The 25,063-nt window shown below is 45.9% G+C and overlaps 1 protein-coding gene and 1 non-coding gene across 3 annotated transcripts in view; one reads left to right on the forward strand and one right to left on the reverse strand.

Moving 5' to 3' along the window:
* ATL1 (atlastin GTPase 1) overlaps positions 1-25,063 on the forward strand; it is a 193,935-nt gene that overhangs the window by 10,772 nt on the left and 158,100 nt on the right. For both annotated transcript variants that reach the window (XM_066608070.1, XM_066608071.1), the window contains exons 3-4: positions 6,748-6,995; positions 7,649-7,783. In XM_066608070.1, coding sequence (XP_066464167.1) covers positions 6,748-6,995; positions 7,649-7,783 — 383 coding nt within the window. The remainder of the gene's footprint in view (positions 1-6,747; positions 6,996-7,648; positions 7,784-25,063) is intronic.
* Positions 6,164-6,237, reverse strand: TRNAI-AAU (transfer RNA isoleucine (anticodon AAU)). Its single transcript has one exon. It is a non-coding gene; the product is annotated as a tRNA-Ile (tRNA).

Here is a 25,063-nt window from a genome sequence, read left to right on the forward strand (position 1 = left end):
ACATACATGAGAGCAGTGTACATACCTGTCCCAGGATCATGCTGCCCGTGCAGGCAGCATGAACTAGAGCATGTCATATTTTTTTCTACACAAACTAAATGTATGTGCAAAAAAGAACAATGAGAATGAACTCTAATAACCCACTGAAAACAAGGCTGGATTCACATGGATGTCGGCATTTTTACGTTCTCCTGCCGGCGACGTGAAAGCACGTGAACGGGCACACAGATCTAACGTTTGTGCGCTTATTCAGACAGCCCTGGCCCGGCACACATCTCTTCCCTTTCCCTCCCCATTGCCATCTCTCGGCAAGAAGAGGAGCCAGGACGGGGCGGGTGCTAGTATGCTAAGCTCCCGCCCTCTCTCCGCCCCTTGTCGCAGCCAGCAATGGGAGGGGCAGGTTTGGGGTGGGGCTTAGCTTAGCCTCTCTCCCTCCCATTGCAAACAGCCAGCAAAGCGGGGAGAGGAGCAGGGAAGGGGGTGGGAGTTAAGCAGTCACGCTGCTAAACTCCCACCTCCCTTCTTCGGCAACTATCATAGGCTCCCATAGAAGTCTATTCAGCTGCCGCCAGTGTAAAAGCGCCCGTCCGAAATGCACTATCTTGGCCGGCTGGGTGCTTTTAAGCCACGGAAATACGCCCAGGTACACTGATGCATTGTAAACCAATGCATCAGAGGGACAGCATATATCGACCGGGCATGAAAACCCGGACGATATACGGTCGTCTGAAGTCGCCCTTAGGGTAGGACCTTATGTATTGGCTGCTGGGTGACTGAAACACATCCACAAACCATACAGTCATGCAATTTTTGCTGCAAGTTGGCATTGTTTTTGAATTGATTGTTAATGCCTGCATGGTTTTGTAGGTAGAACCACAGTTTACCTACTGCAAATCATGCCTGCCTTACCCTTATTAATGAATTATGAACATATACTGCATAATGTGGCCAATAGACAACTAGAAGATTAATATCATTTGCTTCTGCCAGGAGACGGAGCATTAATCAGCGCTTTTCTTTTGCCCGTACTCCATCTCCTCCTGGCCTACCATGAACTCTGTTTGGCTGTCAGGTTGCAGCTTGAGACATAATGGGGAATATTTATCAAAACCATTTAAGACTTCATTCTAATTAGCATCAGAGGCTTTGTCCGGAGCCTGCTTCGCTGATTTCCACCACAATCATGGAGGAAATAGCACTAAATGCAGCAGTTTTTCATCCATTATAGTCAATGGGTCTTGTTCACCACTGTTCAGGTCTGAAATGTGTTGTATCCAGCACTACCGCATTTGCCATTGTTCCACTTCTTGGACAGAGACTACAGTAATATCAAACACCAGTGTGACTGACTCCTACGGCTGTATTCACACTTCTGGCAGGAGCCTCTGTTAGTGATTATATTATATTTGAGGGAAGAACAGGACAAGAATGCAGCATTATTCTTCCTGTCAAATTAAAAGACACCGTGGAGGAACTCGACAGACACCATTACAAGGGCTTAAACATATGGGCGCATGCGCAAATACGCTCGCTGCTATGGAGTGTTTCTGTGCATGAAACCAGCACTATAAAAACTATGTGTGGGAAAGATAGAGCAAGGCCTATCTTTTCTCACGTATAGGCGAGAGTTCCGTTAGTCCAAACAAAACCATTGAAATTAATGGTTTTGTTTTCATCACGTTTTGCGGCTGTGATTTGCATGTCCACAAAACATGAAAAAATCATGCCATGTGTTTAAACCCTAAGTCAGTAGGGTCCATCAGGCACCACTTGTATCCTTCATATGATGGAAAAATGCCTTATAGAAGAACCGGTCCTATTGTCGATAGCAACCAATAGCAGTGCAGCTTTCATTTTCCAGAGCAGTTTAAAGGGGCTATCCAAACTTACTCAGGACCGTGGAAAAACATAACTGACCTACTGGTGTTTCCACCCTCTACTAACCGACCTCATCCTGACATCTCCATCTCAGTATGTGGCACCACCATAGCTCCCAGACTGCACGCCCACTATATTGGGGTTATGTTCGACTCTGATCTCTCCTTTACCTCCTACATCCAATCTATGGCCCAACTATGTCAGCGGCACCTCAAGAACATCACAAAAATCTGCCCCTTTCTCACAGTGGACATGCTAAAAACGCTCACTGTTGCCCTCATCAACTCTTGGCTCTATTATTGCAACTCGTTGCCGATCGGCCTCCCCTGCACCAGACTCTACCCTCTCCAATCCATCCTGAATGCGGCAGCCAGGCTCATCTTCCTGTCCAGCCGCTACTCGGACGCCTCTGCCCTGTGCCAGTCACTGCACTGGCTGCCCGTTAAATACAGAATTCAATTTAAACTCACTACCTTCATCCATAAACCCCTCCACAGCGCAGCGCCACCCTACATTGCCTCCCTCATCTCAATCCACCACCCAGCCCAGAACCCTCTGCTCCGCTAACAAAATCAGACTGTGTACCCCTTTAATTCGAACCTTTCATTCCCGCCTCCAAGACTTCTTCAGGGGAGCACCAGTCCTCTGGAACACGCTACCCCAAAATCATCTGGGCAATCCCTGACACACAAAATTTCAGGTGTGCTCTAAAAATGTACGTCTTCAGGGAGGCATACCATATTCCCTAAACCAAACCCCTCTGTAGGCTGCCTGATAACATGCTCCCTGACCTACTGACTGCAGCTCCTGCTAGCCGCCATCAACTGCCTCCTGCAATCACACCAATTCAGCCAGCAAACGGCTTAAGTCTGACCATTGTCTTAAGTGTATAGCATCCCTCACTCTCCACCCCGCCATACCGTGCACATCTCCAGCCCCTTTACCTTCTGTACCACACTATTATCTGTAGCATGTCAGCTGGTTGGAGTAGGACTCTCACCCCTATTATTTCCATCAACTGATTACTACATGTAACCATGGTTCTGTAGTTTTTGTACTTTTGTCTTTCTGTATCCCCCTGTTTTTGTAAGCGCTGCAGAATATGTTTGCGCTATATAAATAAAGATTACGTTTATTATAATCTAAAAGAGTTGCCCCACCCAGTACCCCACCACTCCTGTTCTCTTGGTGCCTGGTCCCCCACTGCTCTCTGCTTACTGCTGCAGTGATGATGTGACTGACACCAGGGGCATGTGACCCTGTGAAAGGAGATCATGATAGGAAATAAAGAGCAGGTTTGGACAGTGGGGAATTGGGTGAGGCGACTTTCTGTAGTGTTTTTTCACCACACTAAGCAAGTTTTAAAAAAAAAAGTGCAGGCTGAGTAACACCTTTTACTGCTTTCACATGGCTGAGGGTGCGAGTGCGCTGCTAGGTTTTTTTTTTTAAAACAATGGAAAACACTTGCCGATCGCTACTTCCCTGAACTAATGCGAGGCGTCTTTGACATAAAAACACCTTGCATCTGAGAAAAAACTCACATTCCCGAGCTCAACATAACCACAACAAAAATTATGGCAAAATCCACTGTTTTTGATCCACCACAGATTTTACCATTTCAATCTGCAGCAGATCCACATCAAAAACCGCAACAAAATCTGGATTTTTCTGCGTTTTTGGTTATATAGTGACTCTCTACACTGAACAAATTTAGAGGAGTGTGGGAGAGATGAGTATCAAACCTTGTATTATATGTAATAGCAGCAATATGTACCCAGCTTTCCTAGAAACAGATATAACGTAGGAACAGTTGCAAAGTTTTTTTTTAACTGCTTGACACAATTTTGATAGCGGCATTTTGCAGTGATTTAAAAAAAAATAATTTTCCCAACGTTTTCGGACACAGTAACCTGCGTCCGACAGCGGTTTTTAACTCGCTCCATCATTGTGATGGGTGATGAGGTGCGTTAATAAGCGCGAAAATGCAGTAAAATAGAGCAGACAGCACTCAAAAATAGTCACGTTAGTAAACCGCGTTCAAGCACATGTTTGTGAGGCCCAATTGAAATCAATGGAAGCGTTATACCGTGATTACCGCGACGTTCAAAACGCTGCAGTAATCATGGTAAAAAGCGCATGTGTGAGAGTAGCCACAAAGTAAAGAAATACCATCAGTTCCACGGTTTATTATAGGTTTCTGGGAAAGCTTGGTGGCAACGAATATAAAGTAGCTTTCCTAGACTCCTAAATTGCAAATTTGCATAGTTAATTTGGCCGGCCATATGTCGCTCCACCCTCACCTCATCACAGTTCCAATATTTTTTGCCTGCTTTTAAGTAGCATAAGTTGTAAGATGCGCAGTGGTAAGTCACGCCAGTTGTTACAAATGTCATTGTATGCATCATCACACTCGCAGGATAGTGTTTAGTCAGTAACAACTAAATCAAATTGTGTGCAATGGAACAAATTTCTTGAATTTGACCATTTCAGTAAATATACACTGAGCGATATAATTATTAACAATCGTCTTTTCTGGTCACATCGACTATTATATCTCTGGGCCCCTTTATGCAGTGACGTATCCACTTCCCGCAAACGTTGGCAGGAGATACAGACATGCAAAGAGAATATTTACGTTATTTTCTCCTGCAGCATTTCGCACCATTATATGTTGTACCAATTAATCCTTGCCCATTACATCTGGGCAGAGCTCCAGTGCCCTACCAGCAGGTTGCAGACCTACTGTATATTTCTCTCGGGGCCCATTGAGTGCTGAGGTTTTGTTGCAGTAGGCCATAGCCTGTTTTAAAGAACAATTGCAGATTAAAAATTTCTCTGTAGATCTAAATATTTGTCCACAGAGGGCAGTATCACGTAATTAGTGATAGTTTGTCTTTATTTGTTTAATGAGATAAGGTACCTTTATGTCCATTTTAAGGCTGGTTTACACGGGCCGATGATCGCTCAAAGGACAGTTTGAGTGACAGCTTTGAGCAATCATTTTGCATAAAGTATTAAGTAGCTACTTAAGTACCAATTAGGTGTGCAAATGAAGCCTTCCCTGAATGCAGGTAATAGCCTAAGGGCTCTTATCTGTGCTCAGATCCTTTGTTCTCCCGCGGGAAACAATGCTATCAGCACTCCCCGTGGAGAACTTCTGATAAGCGTGAAGGAGGATTTTTAGGTTGGACTGAATTTAACGATCAGCTAGCAGTGCCTGAAAAGCGCACGATGGACGCACATTTACACACAACAATTATCGCTAAAACGATCGCCGATGAACGATTTTTTTAAAGCGATCATCGACTGGTGTAAATGGGCCTTTACACGGGACGACAGTCGGGTAAATGACTGCAGGAGTGCTGACGTCACGGCTACGTTCATTAGCACTTGTGCAGAGCACTCACACTGGCAGACTTCACCGCTAGATTGTGAATATCTCGGTCAGCACTTCACCTTGTATGTGAAGTGCTAAGCGGGGAGCGTTTACAAGAAATCAGTGATCCAGCGATAGTTTTTATACTGACTGAAAGTCAGCGCTGATGAACAATGAGCAATTTGGGTTTTTTTGTTTTGTTTTTTTAATTTTTTTTTTTTTTGCATTTACACAGGACGACTGTCCTCTGAATAATTGCTCAAGAGAGTGAATGCAAATTATAGTCGTTCTGTGTAAACATGCCCACCAGGAGGGTGACAAGTGATAATTCTCTCACTAGTCCTATTATCTCAGACTCATTTGTACTTGGATAACTCGCGAATTAACAATTTTTCATTGAGATCCCCTCTATGAATGTCTTCAGCATTATTTCCTTTGTGTCACTGTCCCAGGTGTCTCCTAGAAGATCAGAATATTGTATAGCATGTACACTATGTACAGTATATTCATAAGATGCTATTGCATGAAAACACCACATGGTGGCAATGTTGTTATTCTTACAGCTTTTTCTGGCTAATGCGGTATCACGCTACTTTTGCTGTACAAATCTGTAAATAGAAAGTGAGAGAGTAAATTCTAACTTAATATTTCAACGCTGATATTTTTGCAGAATGCTGACTATTTGCAGACGTTTGCCATAGCCTATGACCTCTGGTACAATGTATGTGACTTATGTGATCACATCCTGCCATCAGCCTAGAAAAGGAACTAGACTCGACTGGTCTTACTGGACAGGTTTTGGACAGAAAATGTCCTCGGAATGCATCGTTTAACAAAAATAAATTAAATCGGTGCCATATTTTTCCTTTTGTGTTAAGATTCTAACTGAAAAGTAGAAAAAAAAAATTATGGCCCGTACGGGGATCGAACCCGCGACCTTGGCGTTATTAGCACCACGCTCTAACCAACTGAGCTAACCGGCCATCGATGGGGGTTTTTCCCCAATTTCAGAATGCGTAACACACAGAACTTGGAAAGCAGGTTTAATTATCTCCATGTATGCGGAGAATTGTAGAACCTGATGGAAGCTTGGATGTGTGCACTGTACATTTCTTTAGAGATTTACATTGATAAATTTCCAAAAATAATTGACTTAATTGTGATGGTGAATTACACACTGCAATGTAGCGCAGGATCAGACTACCCGCAGGGTTTGTCTGAGACACACCGAAGCTGTATACACCAGTACACAGGAGACTATTTGCAGGGTCCATTCATGTTTATATTCCATATTTATTACCGCAGTAGAAATGCTTGCAAAAGTGTAAACACCCTTTAAGCGATAGAACTGAGAAATTGCTTTTACACATTTTTTTGCTTTCATAGACCAATGAGCGATCACTAGTCGCGATTACCATATCACATTTAGTAATCCTTCGTCAACTTCAGTAATTCAATGAAAACATGAACCAATTAATTGATTCTGATTTTAGGTGGGTTTTCTGACCGAAATTACGACTGGAGCTCCGAAGAGGAAGATTATGAAAAAAAGGCTCAACCGGTGCAAGTGCTGGTGGTTAAAGATGACCATTCCTTCGAGCTGGATGAAGGAGCGCTAAACCGAATTCTGCTTTGTGAAACCGTGAGGGATAAGGAGGTTGTGGCTGTATCAGTGGCTGGAGCATTCAGGAAAGGAAAGTCATTCCTCATGGACTTCATGCTGCGATACATGTACAAGACGGTATCTATTTATTTGTATCTTGTTTTACTACTACTGCTCGTATTATATATACAGACATGTTTGATATGAAAATCTACCAGCCCCATTGACTGCCAATATATGGTGTAATCACTGAGAGTAGTTCACTTCTTTTCAATACTATTCAAACCAGAAGATGCTTTTCTTTTCTGTGTGAGATTAAACATACATATTTTATGACTGCGGGCGCATCTGTGAAAATGAAGTTGTATTTCATCCTTGTATAGCAAATAAAAATGGCTACCCCACCTTCCCTGCAATGTGCCTTTATATAAAACAAGTAGTATAGTTTTTCACTAGGATTTCTATGGTCACCCTATTACAGATCCATTTCACACGGTCACTATGACAGTTGCATGCATGCTAAGGCTATATTCAGATTGGTGTATTACACCTCTCCATGTGAGCCATCTATTTAGTGAGAAGAACAAGGGTAACTAGCTATATCCCAAGACCCCCTCAACCATGCTTCCAGCACAGCAGAGCATGCATATTTATTCCAATAGAGAGATAAACTACTGACATTTTTTGGTAGTGACTTATTTCCAAGAACTACAGGGAATTGAGCATATCTGATCTTTATTTGCCCCTGACATTCCCTGAGCCTTCTCATCCCATGCAACTTTTCTCTGTAGGAGCCTGTGGATTGGCTTGGAGATTATAACGCGCCGCTGTCTGGTTTTTCATGGAGAGGCGGATCTGAACGAGAGACTACAGGAATCCAGATATGGAGTGAAATATTCTTGGTGGACAAACCTGATGGGAAAAAGGTGAAAGAATTGTAAAAAAAAAAACGTAACAAATGATATTAAATGATATTGTTTCACATGAAAGCTTGGACTATGACATTCTAATAATGCCATGAGTATAAATGATACATTTGAAAATACATAGAAAATGGTCAAACTGAATTGGAATCCATCAGTCTTGAACAGGGGCATAACTTAAAGGGGTTGTCTCGCGAAAGCAAGTGGGGTTCAGCACTTCTGTATGGCCATATTAATGCACTTTGTAATGTACATCGTGCATTAAATATGAGCCATACAGAAGTTATTCACTTACCTGCTCCGTTGCTAGCGTCCCCGTCTCCATGGCTTTGTCTAATTTCGCTGTCTTCTTGCTTTTTTAGACGCGTTTGCGCTGTGCGGTCTTCTCCCCTTCTGCTCAGTCCAGGCACGAGCAGTGTTCTGGCTCCGCCCCCTTCTACACGTCATCGCGTAGCTCCGCCCCGTCACGTGTGCCGATTCCAGCCAATCAGGAGGCTGGAATCGGCAATGGAACGCACAGAGCCCATGGTGCACCATGGGAGAAGACCCGCGGTGCACCATGGGAGAAAACCGCAGTGCATCCCTGGGAAAGGACCGGTGTCCATCTTAGGGAGAAGATTTTTTAAAGTCCTTATTTCGTCGGATCGGTAAGTAGCAAGCGGTTTAAAAACCGCTTTAATTTGCTATTTTATGCCAGGGGGGTGACAGGGGGAATGGGGTAAGGTAAAATTTTGAGCTTTGCCGCGAGACAACCCCTTTAAGGCTCAGGGGCCTGGGTGCAAAAGATCAGCTTGCACGCCCCTGGCGTAAACTTTCTATACATGACTAATTTCCTGGAAATATGAGAAATTTCTGAGAAAATTTGTTTGCAGCCACCATAACGCCACTTTAACACGGCCGAGAAAATTGTGCAACATTTGTGTGTTGCAATATGCACACATCTTGTATGAATATAAATCCCCATTCTTTTGAATGGGGTCATACACATGAGCGATTTTATTTATTAATTTATTTTTTTTCGGCGCTGTTCAGTTCCGTCCAGAGACGGAGCCGTTCAGCCACGAGGATTCCCCCTTTCTGCTTCTCGAACAGAACAGAAAAGCAGAATCCCCCAGTGCAGGTGTGAAGCCACCCTAACCTGGGTATCTAAGACCGTATATAATTATACATCTCCTGTATATAGTGATATGGACTATGTTGGTTTAACCTGACCCACTTTATATCAGCATGGTTAATATCGCTATATACAGGAGATGTATAACATACCAGCTGTACATATATAATTATATACAGGAGATATTCAGGTTATACCAGCATGCTCCATATCACTATATACAGGAGATGTACATCCCCCTGTATCCCTGTATATAGTGATCTAGAGCACGGTGATGTAACCTGGGTATCTCCTGTATATAATTATATATGTACAGCTGGTATACCTTATACCAGCTGTACATATTTGAGTATGTACAGTACTTACCACCTCCTCCAGTCTCCTGCTCAGCTTCCTGACACTGCCAGCCGTGTGATTGGTCAGTGCACTGCCAGCCGAACCAATCACGCGGCCGGCAGTGCTCTGATAGACTGCAGTTGTGACCAATCATAACTGCAGTCTCTCAGTGGAAGGGAGTACCGTGCGCCAAGGAAGTCTGCAGCGTGTAATTGGCTGCTGGCTCCCGGGTAACCACCCTCCTCTCCTTAAGTGCGACTAACAGCCGGCCCGCGGCAGTGATACTGTATCTGGCAAGGGGCCTGCAGGCCGCAGCAGTGATACTGTATCTGGCAGGGGGCCCGCAGGCCGCAGCAGTGATACTGTATCTGGCAGGGGGCCCGCAGGCCCCCATTTGCTGAGAGGCCGAGCTGCAATCGCAATTGGTTGTTCCCCTTTCCCAATCACGCGACTCCGGCTAAAGTTTAAATGGACCCATTGCCAAACATGCGCCGTGTCACTTTGCTCAAAGTCTACAGGTGAGTATGGCGCACTGCGTAATGTTTAATTTCTCTTGTGATGATTCTGCAAGCAACTTGAAAACTTAAAGGTATGGTCCACGGTGGAATCCGACACAGAATTTTCTGTGCAAATTCTGCCTCTGCTGCGAATTTTATGGCGGATCCACACATGGTTAGAGCACTGTCAACGAACATAATCTGCATGGGAAATTTCTGATTTAATTCCGCAAAGATCGTCATTACGAAGTGACATTACGTATGTAGTTTAGCTTCAGTTTTATAGTTGGAATCTGTGGAGAAAATTCCATATTAGATCTGTGTGAACATACCCTTAAGCCTCTTTCACACGACCTGATTTCGAAGCGCATTAAACTTAAGATTCTGCACCCAAACATACTGTAAAATCTGTACTGTTTTAGTATGCAATGAAAATCCATACTAGAGTTCACACAGTGTCTATTTTTCCACATATGGATTTTAAAATCCACATTGTGGAAAAAGAATTGACGTATCAGGTTTTGGTGCAATTTCTGCATGGAAACCATGTTGGCTGGTCACATAAAAATATGCTTTGTTTAATTTGTTAGTTCTATGTCAGAAGATTTTTTGCCTACTTGGCTCTGACAGTAATAAGCCCATGTGAACAAGCCCTTACTGCCAGTTTTCTCCACATAGAACAGCCGATGGCTGGGGATTCCAGCAGAAATAAAACTGTTGGCTTATTGGCAAGGGATCCTTCTAACAATGGTCCAAAGGAAAAATCCACTTTAAGCAGGCAGTGGGACCCCTTACCTACTGGACCCATGTGCAGCTGCACATACTGCATGTTGTGCTCTCCTCTCAATTTACAGGTTACTAGTAGAGATGAGCGAGCGTACTCGGAAAAGCACTACTCGCTCGAGTAATGTGCTTTATCCGAGTATCGCTGTGCTCGTCCCTGAAGATTCGGGTGCCGCTGCGGCTGACAGGTGAGTCGCAGCGGGGAGCAGGGGAGAGCGGGCGGGAGAGAGGGAGAGAAAGATCTCCCTTCCGTTCCTCCCCGCTCTCCCCTGCAGCTCCCCGCTCCCTGCCGGCACCCGAATCTTCAGGGACGAGCACAGCGATACTCGGATAAAGCAAATTACTCGAGCGAGTAGTGCTTTTCCGAGTACGCTCGCTCATCTCTAGTTACTAGTGAAGACATTTCCAGATCAATAATTAACTATGCAAAATTGGCTGCTACCTGCACCTTTCTTTATCTTCATCTGTACATGTTTGCTATGCATTGCCCCGTGAGAAGCATCCCAACAGAATATACTATCTACATTTAGTTTGTCTGCGGGGGCTTCCAGAGGTTTTCTTAACCGGACTAACATTTCACTATTTGAAGTGATGCTTGCAGAATAAATATGAAAGAAGTCTGCAGTAAATTAGACCATTCTGTTGTATAAATTTGTAGCAAGTCCACAGTGTGCATCTGGCCTAAAAGAGTAAAAGTAGCTGCTTCTCGTAGGTGACAATCCCATCAAGAACTTGGCTGGTAGCCTACTGATCTCATCTTGAAACGTCTTCTTCTTCTACTTGGGTGACAACAGCCCATATTCCATGAATTGGAGAAAATGTATAATAAAACCATACATACGCAAGTCCCAATCAGACTCCAGCTGCTCAGTTTTTTTAACTGTTTTAGGGATAAACTGGAAGAAGAGCCATTAATGGCCATTAATGGTGATAACACTGAACGGCTTTATAAAGATAAGCTATAGACACGTCTGGCTTTAAAAAATTTTTATTCAAGTAGTTAGCAGATGTTTAATTAGTTTAATAGGTGTTCTAGCTAGCAGCATTAAAGGGATATTTTGGTTCCAACAAGTTATCCCCTATCTATGGAATAGGGGATCACTAGCTGATCGGTGATGGTCCAACCACTGGGACCCCCACTGATCACAAGATCGGGGGCCCGGTCAGTACCCGAGTGAAGGAAGCACAGTTTGGGCAGGCACACTGCACTCCATTCATTTCAATGAGAGCACTTGACGCAGGAATCTTTGGCGCTCTCATTGAAATGAATGGAGAGCGATACACTTGCCCAACTCTGTGCTTCCCCACACTGCCCAACCTGCGCTTTCTTAATTTGGGGACTGACCGAGCCCACGTTCTTTTTAATCATTGGGGATTCCAGCAGTTCGACCCCCACAGTTATACCCTGTCCCATGGATAGGGCCTAACCTGTTGGTACCAGAATACCCCTTTTAAAACATCAAATTTAAAATAGAAATATCTCATACACACACACACACACACACCCATATCCCATTAACCCCCTCACCTCCTTCCCTATCCCACAACCCCCCACCTTCGCCCCGCCATGTCCCACAACCCCCCCTCCTCTACCACCCCATATCCCACAAACCTCCACCTCCTTCCCCCATATCCCACAAACCCCCACTTCCTCCCCCCATATACTCTCTCGAACTTCACTTCTAATTATTTACTACCACATTTGCTATAATTCTGAATTCCTGTAACATTGTTGTGTTGAGAATTGCCTGTCCAGCAACTGCACTACCACAGCCAGACTTGGCGCTGGCTACTCTGGGTAGCAGGATCTAGGGACCGCAGGTTTTCACCCTTTAACCCCTGTACAGGGATCTGGACTTCGCTGCTACGAATCCCTAGGTTGCATCTCTAGAGTAGTCGCTGACTGGTGGAGCAAACAGGCAACAAACAAAACAACAAGCCCTGGAGTCAGTACTGGGTAATCAGTAGGGATAAACACCAGGCCAAATTAGAATCAACAAACAGAATGGGGATCAGTACCAGGGCAAACCAGGGGTACCACAAGTCACAGATTGGGAGACGGAGTAGTCAATCAATCCAAATTCAAAAAATTTGTTGGTGTTCTAATATTTTTGGAGACATTATTACTATTGGGGCGACTATTTGGGGCACTATTGCTATTGGGGCCATTAAATCAGTTTTCCAGGGAGTATAATACTGATGATCAATCCTGAGGATAGGTCATCAATAGCTGATCAACCTAGGTCTGTCGCTCGGGACCTCAACCGATCAGCAGAGCAGGCACATGCTGCCAGTGCCGCATTCACAGAGGTCGGAGCAGAAGCAGCTAATGTCTCATTGAAATCAACGCGAGCTCTGCCTGCAGTTACAAGCGCCGACCACTACACAGAGGTCAGCGTGGAGACTTCTGCTGCGTCAGCTCCGACCTCTATATATTTGCAGTGCTGACAGCATGCGCCAGCTCAGCTGATCCCGAACGATGGACCCCAGTCAATCAACTTTTGATGACCTATACTAAGGATAGGTCCTCAATAGTATTCCTTCTTGAAAATCTATATAAGGTGTGCACGATTGCTACTGGGGCCATTAGGGAGGTGCACTACTACTATTCTGGCCATTAAGTAGTTGCACCTTTTATTACTGGGGCCATTAAGGAAATGCACTATTGCTACTGGGGCCATTAAGGAGGTACATTATTGCTATTGGGGCCATTAAGAAGGTGCACTATTACTATTGGGGCCATTAAGGATGGGCATTATTGCTACTGGGAACATTAAGAAGGTGTACTGTCGCTACTGAGGCCTTTAAAGAGGTGCACTATTGCTATTGGGGCCATTAAGGTGGTGCACTATTGCTTTTGGGGCCACTAAGGAGGTGCACTATTGTTACTAGGGCCATAAGGAGGTGTACTGTTGCTACTGGGGCCATTAAGGAGGTGCACTATTGCTTTTGGGGCCATTAAGGAGGCACACTATTACTATTGGGGCCATTTAGGAGGGGCACTATTGCTACTGGGGCCATTAAGGTGGTGCACTATTGCTATTGGGGCCACTAAGGAGGTGCACTATTGTTACTGCGGCCATTAAGCAGGTGTACTGTTACTACTGGGGCCATTAAGGAGGTGCACTATTGTTACTGTGGCTATTAAGGAGATGCACTACTGCTATTGGGACAATTAAGGAGGCGCACTATTGCTATGGGGGTCGTTTAGGAGGCAGACTATTGTTATTGGGGCCATTTAGGAGGCGGACTATTGTTATTGGGGCCATTTAGGAGGCGGACTATTGTTATTGGGGCAGTTTAGGAGGCGGACTATTGTTATTGGGACCGTTTAGGAGGCGGACTATTGTTATTGGGACCGTTTAGGAGGCGGAATATTGTTATTGGAGCCGTTTAGGAGGTGCATTATTGCTGTTGGGGCCATTTAGGAGGCGCACTCCTGCCATTCAGGCCATTTAGGAGATTCACTATTGCGGCCACTAAGGAGGTGCACTATTGTTACTGCGGCCATTAAGGAGGTGTACTGTTACTACTGGGGCCATTAAGAAGGTGCACTATTGTTACTGTGGATATTAAGGAGATGCACTACTGCAATTGGGACTATTAAGATGGCGCACTATTGCTAGGGGGGTCATTTAGGAGGCGGACTATTGTTATTGGGGCCGTTTAGGAGGCAGACTATTGCAATTGGGTCCATTTAGGAGGCGGACTATTGTTATTGGGGCCGTTTAGGAGGCAGACTATTGTGATTGGGTCCATTTAGGAGGCGGACTATTGTTATTGGGGCCATTTAGGAGGTAGACTATTGTTATTGGGGCTGTTTAGGAGGCGGACTATTGTTATTGGGGCCGTTTAGGAGGCAGACTATTGCAATTGGGTCCATTTAGGAGGCGGACTATTGTTATTAGGGCCGTTAAGGAGGCGGAATATTGTTATTGGGGCCGTTTAGGAGGCGGACAATTGTTATTGGTTCCGTTTAGGAGGCAGACTATTGCAATTGGGTCCATTTAGGAGGCAGACCATTGTTATTGGGGCCATTTAGGAGGTGGACTATTGTTATTGGGGCCGTTTAGGAGGCGGACTATTGTTATTGGGGCCGTGTAGGAGGCGGACTATTGTTATAGGGGCCTTTTAGGAGGCAGACTTTTGTTATTGGGGCCATTTAGGAGGCAGACCATTGTTATTGGGGCCATTTAGGAGGTGGACTATTGTTATTGGGGCCGTTTAGGAGGCGGACTATTGTTATTGGGGCCGTTTAGGAGGCGGACTATTGTTATAGGGGCCTTTTAGGAGGCAGACTTTTGTTATTGGGGCCATTTAGGAGGCAGACCATTGTTATTGGGGCCATTTAGGAGGTGGACTATTGTTATTGGAGCCGTTTAGGAGGCGGACTATTGTTATTGGGGCCGTTTAGGAGGCAGACTTTTGTTATTGGGGTCGTTTAGGAGGCAGACTATTGTTATTAGGGCTGTTTAGGAGGCAGACTATTGTTATTGGGGCCGTTTAGGAGGCAGACTATTGTTATTGGGGCCGTTTAGGAGGCGGACTATTGTTATTGGGGCCGTTTAAAAGGCGGACTATTGTTATTGGGGCCGTTTAGGAGGCGGACTATTGTTATTGGGGCCGTTTAGGAGGCGGACTATTGTTATTGGGGCCATTTAGGAGGCGGACTATTGTTATTGGGGCAGTTAAGGAGGCAAACTATTGTTATTGGGGCCGTTAAGGAGGCGGAATATTGTTATTGGAGCCGTTTAGGAGGTGCATTATTGCTTTTGGGGCCATTTAGGAGGCGCACTACTGCCATTCAGGCCATTTAGGAGATTCACTATTGCGGCCACTAAGGAGGTGCACTATTGTTACTGCGGCCATTAAGGAGGTGTACTGTTACTACTGGGGCCATTAAGAAGGTGCACTATTGTTACTGTGGATATTAAACAGATGCACTACTGCAATTGGGACTATTAAGATGGCGCACTATTGCTATGGGGGTCATTTAGGAGGCAGACTATTGTTGTTGGGGCCGTTTAGGAGGCAGACTATTGTGATTGGGTCCATTTAGGAGGCGGACTATTGTTATTGGGGCTGTTTAGGAGGCGGACTATTGTTATTGGGGCCGTTTAGGAGGCAGACTATTGCAATTGGGTCCATTTAGGAGGCGGACTATTGTTATTAGGGCCGTTAAGGAGGCGGAATATTGTTATTGGGGCCGTTTAGGAGGCGGACTATTGTTATTGGTTCCGTTTAGGAGGCAGACTATTGCAATTGGGTCCATTTAGGAGGCGGACTATTGTTATTGGGGCCACTTAGGGGGCGGACTATTGTTATTGGGGCCATTTAGGAGGCAGACCAATGTTATTGGGGCCATTTAGGAGGTGGACTATTGTTATTGGGGCCATTTAGGAGGCGGACTATTGTTATTGGGGCCGTTTAGGAGGCAGACTATTGTTATTGGGGCCATTTAGGAGGCAGACTTTTGTTATTGGGGCCGTTTAGGAGGCAGACTATTGTTATTGGGGCCGTTTAGGAGGCAGACTATTGTTATTGGGGCCGTTTAGGAGGCAGACTATTGTTATTGCGGCCTTTTAGGAGGCTGACTATTGTTATTGGGGCCGTTTAGGAGGCAGACTATTGTTATTGGGGCCGTTTCGGAGGCAGACTATTGTTATTGGGGCCGTTTAGGAGGCAGACTATTGTTATTGGGTCCGTTTAGGAGGCAGACTATTGTGATTGGGTCCATTTAGGAGTCGGACTATTGTTATTGGGGCAGTTTAGGAGGCAGACTATTGTTATTGGGTCCGTTTAGGAGGCAGACTATTGTGATTGGGTCCATTTAGGAGGCGGACTATTGTTATTGGGGCAGTTTAGGAGGCGGACTATTGTTATTGGGGCCATTTAGGAGGCGGACTATTGTTATTGGGGCCGTTTAGGAGGCGGAATATTGTTATTGGGGCCGTTTAGGAGGCGGACTATTGTTATTGGGGCCATTTAGGAGGCGGACTATTGTTATTGGGGCAGTTTAGGAGGCGAACTATTGTTATTGGGACCGTTTAGGAGGCGGAATATTGTTATTGGAGCCATTTAGGAGGTGCATTATTGCTGTTGGGGCCATTTAGGAGGCGCACTACTGCCATTCAGGCCATTTAGGAGATTCACTATTGCGGCCACTAAGGAGGTGCACTATTGTTACTGCGGCCATTAAGGAGGTGTACTGTTACTACTGGGGCCATTAAGAAGGTGCACTATTGTTACTGTGGATATTAAGGAGATGCACTACTGCAATTGGGACTATTAAGATGGCGCACTATTGCTATGGGGGTCATTTAGGAGGCAGACTATTGTTATTGGGGCCGTTTAGGAGGCGGACTATTGTTATTGGGGCCGTTTAGGAGGCAGACTTTTGTTATTGGGGCCGTTTAGGAGGCAGACTTTTGTTATTGGGGCCGTTTAGGAGGCAGACTATTGTTATTGGGGCCGTTTAGGAGGCGGACTATTGTTATTGGTTCCGTTTAGGAGGCAGACTATTGCAATTGGGTCCATTTAGGAGGCGGACTATTGTTATTGGGTCCGTTTAGGAGGCAGACTATTGTTATTGGGTCCGTTTAGGAGGCAGACTATTGTGATTGGGTCCATTTTGGAGTCGGACTATTGTTATTGGGGCAGTTTAGGAGGCAGACTATTGTTATTGGGTCCGTTTAGGAGGCAGACTATTGTGATTGGATCCATTTAGGAGGCGGACTATTGTTATTAGGGCCGTTAAGGAGGCGGAATATTGTTATTGGGGCCATTTAGGAGGCGGACTATTGTTATTGGTTCCGTTTAGGAGGCAGACTATTGCAATTGGGTCCATTTAGGAGGCGGACTATTGTTATTGGGGCCACTTAGGAGGCGGACTATTGTTATTGGGGCCATTTAGGAGGCAGACCATTGTTATTGGGGCCATTTAGGAGGCAGACCATTGTTATTGGGGCCGTTTAGGAGGCGGACTATTGTTATTGGGGCCGTTTAGGAGGCGGACTATTGTTATTGGGGCCGTTTAGGAGGCGGACTATTGTTAATGGGGCCGTTTAGGAGGCGGACTATTGTTATTGGGGCCGTTTAGGAGGCAGACTATTGTTATTGGGTCCGTTTAGGAGGCAGACTATTGTTATTGGGTCCGTTTAGGAGGCGGACTTTTGTGATTGGGTTCATTTAGGAGGCGGACTATTGTTATTGGGGCAGTTTAGGAGGCGGACTATTGTTATTGGGGCCGTTTAGGAGGCGGACTATTGTTATTGGGGCCGTTTAGGAGGCGGACTATTGTTATTGGGGCCATTTAGGAGGCGGACTATTGTTATTGGGGCCATTTAGGAGGCGGACTATTGTTATTGGGGCCGTTTAGGAGGCGGACTATTGTTATTGGGGCCGTTTAGGAGGCGGACTATTGTTATTGGGGCAGTTTAGGAGGCGAACTATTGTTATTGGGACCGTTTAGGAGGCGGAATATTGTTATTGGAGCCGTTTAGGAGGTGCATTATTACTGTTGGGGCCATTTAGGAGGCGCACTACTGCCATTCAGGCCATTTAGGATATTCACTATTGCGGCCACTAAGGAGGTGCACTATTGTTACTGCGGCCATTAAGGAGGTGTACTGTTACTACTGGGGCCATTAAGAAGGTGCACTATTGTTACTGTGGATATTAAGGAGATGCACTACTGCAATTGGGACAATTAAGATGGCGCACTATTGCTATGGGGGTCATTTAGGAGGCAGACTATTGTTATTGGGGCCACTTAGGAGGCGGACTATTGTTATTGGGGCCATTTAGGAGGCAGACCATTGTTATTGGGGCCATTTAGGAGGTGGACTATTGTTATTGGGGCTGTTTAGGAGGCGGACTATTGTTATTGGGGCCGTTTAGGAGGCGGACTATTGTTAATGGGGCCGTTTAGGAGTCGGACTATTGTTATTGGGGCAGTTTAGGACGCAGACTATTGTTATTGGGTCCGTTTAGGAGGCAGACTATTGTGATTGGGTCCATTTAGGAGGCGGACTATTGTTATTGGGGCAGTTTAGGAGGCGGAATATTGTTATTGGGGCCGTTTAGGAGGTGGACTATTGTTATTGGTTCCGTTTAGGAGGCAGACTATTGCAATTGGGTCCATTTAGGAGGCGGACTATTGTTATTGGGGCCACTTAGGAGGCGGACTATTGTTATTGGGGCCATTTAGGAGGCAGACCATTGTTATTGGGGCCGTTTAGGAGGTGGACTATTGTTATTGGGGCCGTTTAGGAGGCGGACTATTGTTATTGGGGCCGTTTAGGAGGCGGACTATTGTTATTGGGGCCGTTTAGGAGGCGGACTATTGTTATTGGGGCCGTTTAGGAGGCAGAGTTTTGTTATTGGGGCCGTTTAGGAGGCAGAATATTGTGATTGGGTCCATTTAGGAGTCGGACTATTGTTATTGGGGCAGTTTAGGAGGCAGACTATTGTTATTGGGTCCGCTTAGGAGGCAGACTATTGTGATTGGGTCCATTTAGGAGGCGGACTATTGTTATTGGGGCAGTTTAGGAGGCGGACTATTGTTATTGGGGCCGTTTAGGAGGCGGACTATTGTTATTAGGGCCGTTTAGGAGGCGGACTATTGTTATTGGGTCCGTTTAGGAGGCAGACTATTGTGATTGGGTCCATTTAGGAGGCGGACTATTGTTATTGGGGCAGTTTAGGAGGCGGACTATTGATATTGGGGCCGTTTAGGAGGCAGACTATTGTTATTGGGGCCGTTTAGGAGGCGGACTATTGTTATTGGGGCCGTTTAGGAGGCGGAATATTGTTATTGGGGCCATTTAGGAGGCGGACTATTGTTATTGGGGCAGTTTAGGAGGCGAACTATTGTTATTGGGACCGTTTAGGAGGCGGAATATTATTGGAGCCGTTTAGGAGGTGCATTATTGCTGTTGGGGCCATTTAGGAGGCGCACTACTGCCATTCAGGCCATTTAGGAGATTCACTATTGCGGCCACTAAGGAGGTGCACTATTGTTACTGCGGCCATTAAGGAGGTGTACTGTTACTACTGGGGCCATTAAGAAGGTGCACTATTGTTACTGTGGATATTAAGGAGATGCACTACTGCAATTGGGACTATTAAGATGGCGCACTATTGCTATGGGGGTCATTTAGGAGGCAGACTATTGTTATTGGGGCCGTTTAGGAGGCAGACTATTGTTATTGGGTCCATTTAGGAGGCGGACTATTGTTATTGGGGCCGTTTAGGAGGCAGACTATTGTGATTGGGTCCATTTAGGAGGCGGACTATTGTTATTAGGGCTGTTTAGGAGGCAGACTATTGTTATTGGGGCCGTTTAGGAGGCAGACTATTGCAATTGGGTCCATTTAGGAGGCGGACTACTGTTATTAGGGCCGTTAAGGAGGCGGAATACTGTTATTGGTTCCGTTTAGGAGGCAGACTATTGCAATTGGGTCCATTTAGGAGGCGGACTATTGTTATTGGGTCCGTTTAGGAGGCAGACTATTGTTATTGGGTCCGTTTAGGAGGCAGACTATTGTGATTGGGTCCATTTTGGAGTCGGACTATTGTTATTGGGGCAGTTTAGGAGGCAGACTATTGTTATTGGGTCCGTTTAGGAGGCAGACTATTGTGATTGGATCCATTTAGGAGGCGGACTATTGTTATTAGGGCCGTTAAGGAGGCGGAATATTGTTATTGGGGCCATTTAGGAGGCGGACTATTGTTATTGGTTCCGTTTAGGAGGCAGACTATTGCAATTGGGTCCATTTAGGAGGCGGACTATTGTTATTGGGGCCACTTAGGAGGCGGACTATTGTTATTGGGGCCATTTAGGAGGCAGACCATTGTTATTGGGGCCATTTAGGAGGCAGACCATTGTTATTGGGGCCGTTTAGGAGGCGGACTATTGTTATTGGGGCCGTTTAGGAGGCGGACTATTGTTATTGGGGCCGTTTAGGAGGCGGACTATTGTTAATGGGGCCGTTTAGGAGGCGGACTATTGTTATTGGGGCCGTTTAGGAGGCGGACTATTGTTATTGGGGCCGTTTAGGAGGCAGACTATTGTTATTGGGTCCGTTTAGGAGGCAGACTATTGTTATTGGGTCCGTTTAGGAGGCGGACTTTTGTGATTGGGTTCATTTAGGAGGCGGACTATTGTTATTGGGGCAGTTTAGGAGGCGGACTATTGTTATTGGGGCCGTTTAGGAGGCGGACTATTGTTATTGGGGCCGTTTAGGAGGCGGACTATTGTTATTGGGGCCATTTAGGAGGCGGACTATTGTTATTGGGGCCGTTTAGGAGGCGGACTATTGTTATTGGGGCCGTTTAGGAGGCGGACTATTGTTATTGGGGCAGTTTAGGAGGCGAACTATTGTTATTGGGACCGTTTAGGAGGCGGAATATTGTTATTGGAGCCGTTTAGGAGGTGCATTATTACTGTTGGGGCCATTTAGGAGGCGCACTACTGCCATTCAGGCCATTTAGGATATTCACTATTGCGGCCACTAAGGAGGTGCACTATTGTTACTGCGGCCATTAAGGAGGTGTACTGTTACTACTGGGGCCATTAAGAAGGTGCACTATTGTTACTGTGGATATTAAGGAGATGCACTACTGCAATTGGGACAATTAAGATGGCGCACTATTGCTATGGGGGTCATTTAGGAGGCAGACTATTGTTATTGGGGCCACTTAGGAGGCGGACTATTGTTATTGGGGCCATTTAGGAGGCAGACCATTGTTATTGGGGCCATTTAGGAGGTGGACTATTGTTATTGGGGCTGTTTAGGAGGCGGACTATTGTTATTGGGGCCGTTTAGGAGGCGGACTATTGTTAATGGGGCCGTTTAGGAGTCGGACTATTGTTAATGGGGCCGTTTAGGAGTCGGACTATTGTTATTGGGGCAGTTTAGGACGCAGACTATTGTTATTGGGTCCGTTTAGGAGGCAGACTATTGTGATTGGGTCCATTTAGGAGGCGGACTATTGTTATTGGGGCAGTTTAGGAGGTGGACTATTGTTATTGGTTCCGTTTAGGAGGCAGACTATTGCAATTGGGTCCATTTAGGAGGCGGACTATTGTTATTGGGGCCATTTAGGAGGCAGACCATTGTTATTGGGGCCGTTTAGGAGGCGGACTATTGTTATTGGGGCCGTTTAGGAGGCGGACTATTGTTATTGGGGCCGTTTAGGAGGCGGACTATTGTTATTGGGGCCGTTTAGGAGGCGGACTATTGTTATTGGGGCCGTTTAGGAGGCAGAGTTTTGTTATTGGGGCCGTTTAGGAGGCAGAATATTGTGATTGGGTCCATTTAGGAGTCGGACTATTGTTATTGGGGCAGTTTAGGAGGCAGACTATTGTTATTGGGTCTGCTTAGGAGGCAGACTATTGTGATTGGGTCCATTTAGGAGGCGGACTATTGTTATTGGGGCAGTTTAGGAGGCGGACTATTGTTATTGGGGCCGTTTAGGAGGCGGACTATTGTTATTAGGGCCGTTTAGGAGGCGGACTATTGTTATTGGGTCCGTTTAGGAGGCAGACTATTGTGATTGGGTCCATTTAGGAGGCGGACTATTGTTATTGGGGCCGTTTAGGAGGCAGACTATTGTTATTGGGGCCGTTTAGGAGGCGGACTATTGTTATTGGGGCCGTTTAGGAGGCGGACTATTGTTATTGGGGCCATTTAGGAGGCGGACTATTGTTATTGGGGCAGTTTAGGAGGCGAACTATTGTTATTGGGACCGTTTAGGAGGCGGAATATTGTTATTGGAGCCGTTTAGGAGGTGCATTATTGCTGTTGGGGCCATTTAGGAGGCGCACTACTGCCATTCAGGCCATTTAGGAGATTCACTATTGCGGCCACTAAGGAGGTGCACTATTGTTACTGCGGCCATTAAGGAGGTGTACTGTTACTACTGGGGCCTTTAAGAAGGTGCACTATTGTTACTGTGGATATTAAGGAGATGCACTACTGCAATTGGGACTATTAAGATGGCGCACTATTGCTATGGGGGTCATTTAGGAGGCAGACTATTGTTATTGGGGCCGTTTAGGAGGCAGACTATTGTTATTGGGTCCATTTAGGAGGCGGACTATTGTTATTGGGGCCGTTTAGGAGGCAGACTATTGTGATTGGGTCCATTTAGGAGGCGGACTATTGTTATTAGGGCTGTTTAGGAGGCAGACTATTGTTATTGGGGCCGTTTAGGAGGCAGACTATTGCAATTGGGTCCATTTAGGAGGCGGACTACTGTTATTAGGGCCGTTAAGGAGGCGGAATACTGTTATTGGGGCCGTTTAGGAGGCGGACTATTGTTATTGGTTCCGTTTAGGAGGCAGACTATTGCAATTGGGTCCATTTAGGAGGCGGACTATTGTTATTGGGGCCACTTAGGAGGCGGACTATTGTTATTGGGGCCATTTAGGAGGCAGACCATTGTTATTGGGGCCGTTTAGGAGGCAGACTATTGCAATTGGGTCCATTTAGGAGGCGGACTATTGTTATTAGGGCCGTTAAGGAGGCGGACTATTGTTATTGGGGCCGTTTAGGAGGCGGACTATTGTTATTGGGGCCGTTTAGGAGGCAGACTATTGCAATTGGGTCCATTTAGGAGGCGGACTATTGTTATTGGGGCTATTTAGGAGGCAGACCATTGTTATTGGGGCCATTTAGGAGGTGGACTATTGTTATTGGGGCCGTTTAGGAGGCGGACTATTGTTATTGGGGCCGTTTAGGAAGCGGACTATTGTTATTGGGGCCGTTTAGGAAGCGGACTATTGTTATTGGGGCCGTTTAGGAAGCGGACTATTGTTATTGGGGCCGTTTAGGAGGCAGACTTTTGTTATTGGGGCCGTTTAGGAGGCGGACTATTGTTATTGGGGCCGTTTAGGAGGCGGACTATTGTTATTGGGGCCATTTAGGAGGCGGACTATTGTTATTGGGGCTGTTTAGGAGGCGAACTATTGTTATTGGGACCGTTTAGGAGGCGGAATATTGTTATTGAAGCCGTTTAGGAGGTGCATTATTGCTGTTGGGGCCATTTAGGAGGCGCACTACTGCCATTCAGGCCATTTAGGAGATTCACTATCGCGGCCACTAAGGAGGTGCACTATTGTTACTGCGGCCATTAAGGAGGTGTACTGTTACTACTGGGGCCATTAAGAAGGTGCACTATTGTTACTGTGGATATTAAGGAGATGCACTACTGCAATTGGGACTATTAAGATGGCGCACTATTGCTATGGGGGTTATTTAGGAGGCGGACTATTGTTATTGGGTCCATTTAGGAGGCGGACTATTGTTATTGGGGCCATTTAGGAGGTGGACTATTGTTATTGGGGCTGTTTAGGAGGCAGACTATTGCAATTGGGTCCATTTAGGAGGCGGACTATTGTTATTAGTGCCGTTAAGGAGGCGGAATATTGTTATTGGGGCCGTTTAGGAGGCGGACTATTGTTATTGGTTCCGTTTAGGAGGCAGACTATTGCAATTGGGTCCATTTAGGAGGCGGACTATTGTTATTGGGGCCATTTAGGAGGCAGACCATTGTTATTGGGGCCATTTAGGAGGCAGACTATTGTTATTGGGGCCGTTTAGGAGGCGGACTATTGTTATTGGGGCCGTTTAGGAGGCAGACTATTGTTATTGGGGCCGTTTAGGAGGCAGACTATTGTTATTGGGGCCGTTTAGGAGGCAGACTATTGTTATTGGGGCCGTTTAGGAGGCAGACTATTGTTATTGGGGCCGTTTAGGAGGCAGACTATTGTTATTGCGGCCGTTTAGGAGGCTGACTATTGTTATTGGGGCCGTTTAGGAGGCAGACTATTGTTATTGGGGCCGTTTCGGAGGCAGACTATTGTTATTGGGGCCGTTTTGGAGGCAGACTATTGTTATTGGGTCCGTTTAGGAGGCAGACTATTGTGATTGGGTCCATTTAGGAGGCAGACTATTGTGATTGGGTCCATTTAGGAGTCGGACTATTGTTATTGGGGCAGTTTAGGAGGCAGACTATTGTTATTGGGTCCGTTTAGGTGGCAGACTATTGTGATTGGGTCCATTTAGGAGGCGGACTATTGTTATTGGGGCAGTTTAGGAGGCGGACTATTGTTATTGGGGCCGTTTAGGAGGCGGACTATTGTTATTGGGGCCGTTTAGGAGGCGGACTATTGTTATTGGGGCCATTTAGGAGGCGGACTATTGTTATTGGGGCAGTTTAGGAGGCGAACTATTGTTATTGGGACCGTTTAGGAGGCGGAATATTGTTATTGGAGCCGTTTAGGAGGTGCATTATTGCTGTTGGGGCCATTTAGGAGGCGCACTACTGCCATTCAGGCCATTTAGGAGATTCACTATTGCGGCCACTAAGGAGGTGCACTATTGTTACTGCGGCCATTAAGGAGGTGTACTGTTACTACTGGGGCCATTAAGAAGGTGCACTATTGTTACTGTGGATATTAAGGAGATGCACTACTGCAAATGGGACTATTAAGATGGCGCACTATTGCTATGGGGATCATTTAGGAGGCAGACTATTGTTATTGGG

This window comes from Eleutherodactylus coqui, chromosome 6 (assembly GCF_035609145.1).
Source record: "Eleutherodactylus coqui strain aEleCoq1 chromosome 6, aEleCoq1.hap1, whole genome shotgun sequence".
NCBI lineage: Eukaryota > Metazoa > Chordata > Amphibia > Anura > Eleutherodactylidae > Eleutherodactylus > Eleutherodactylus coqui.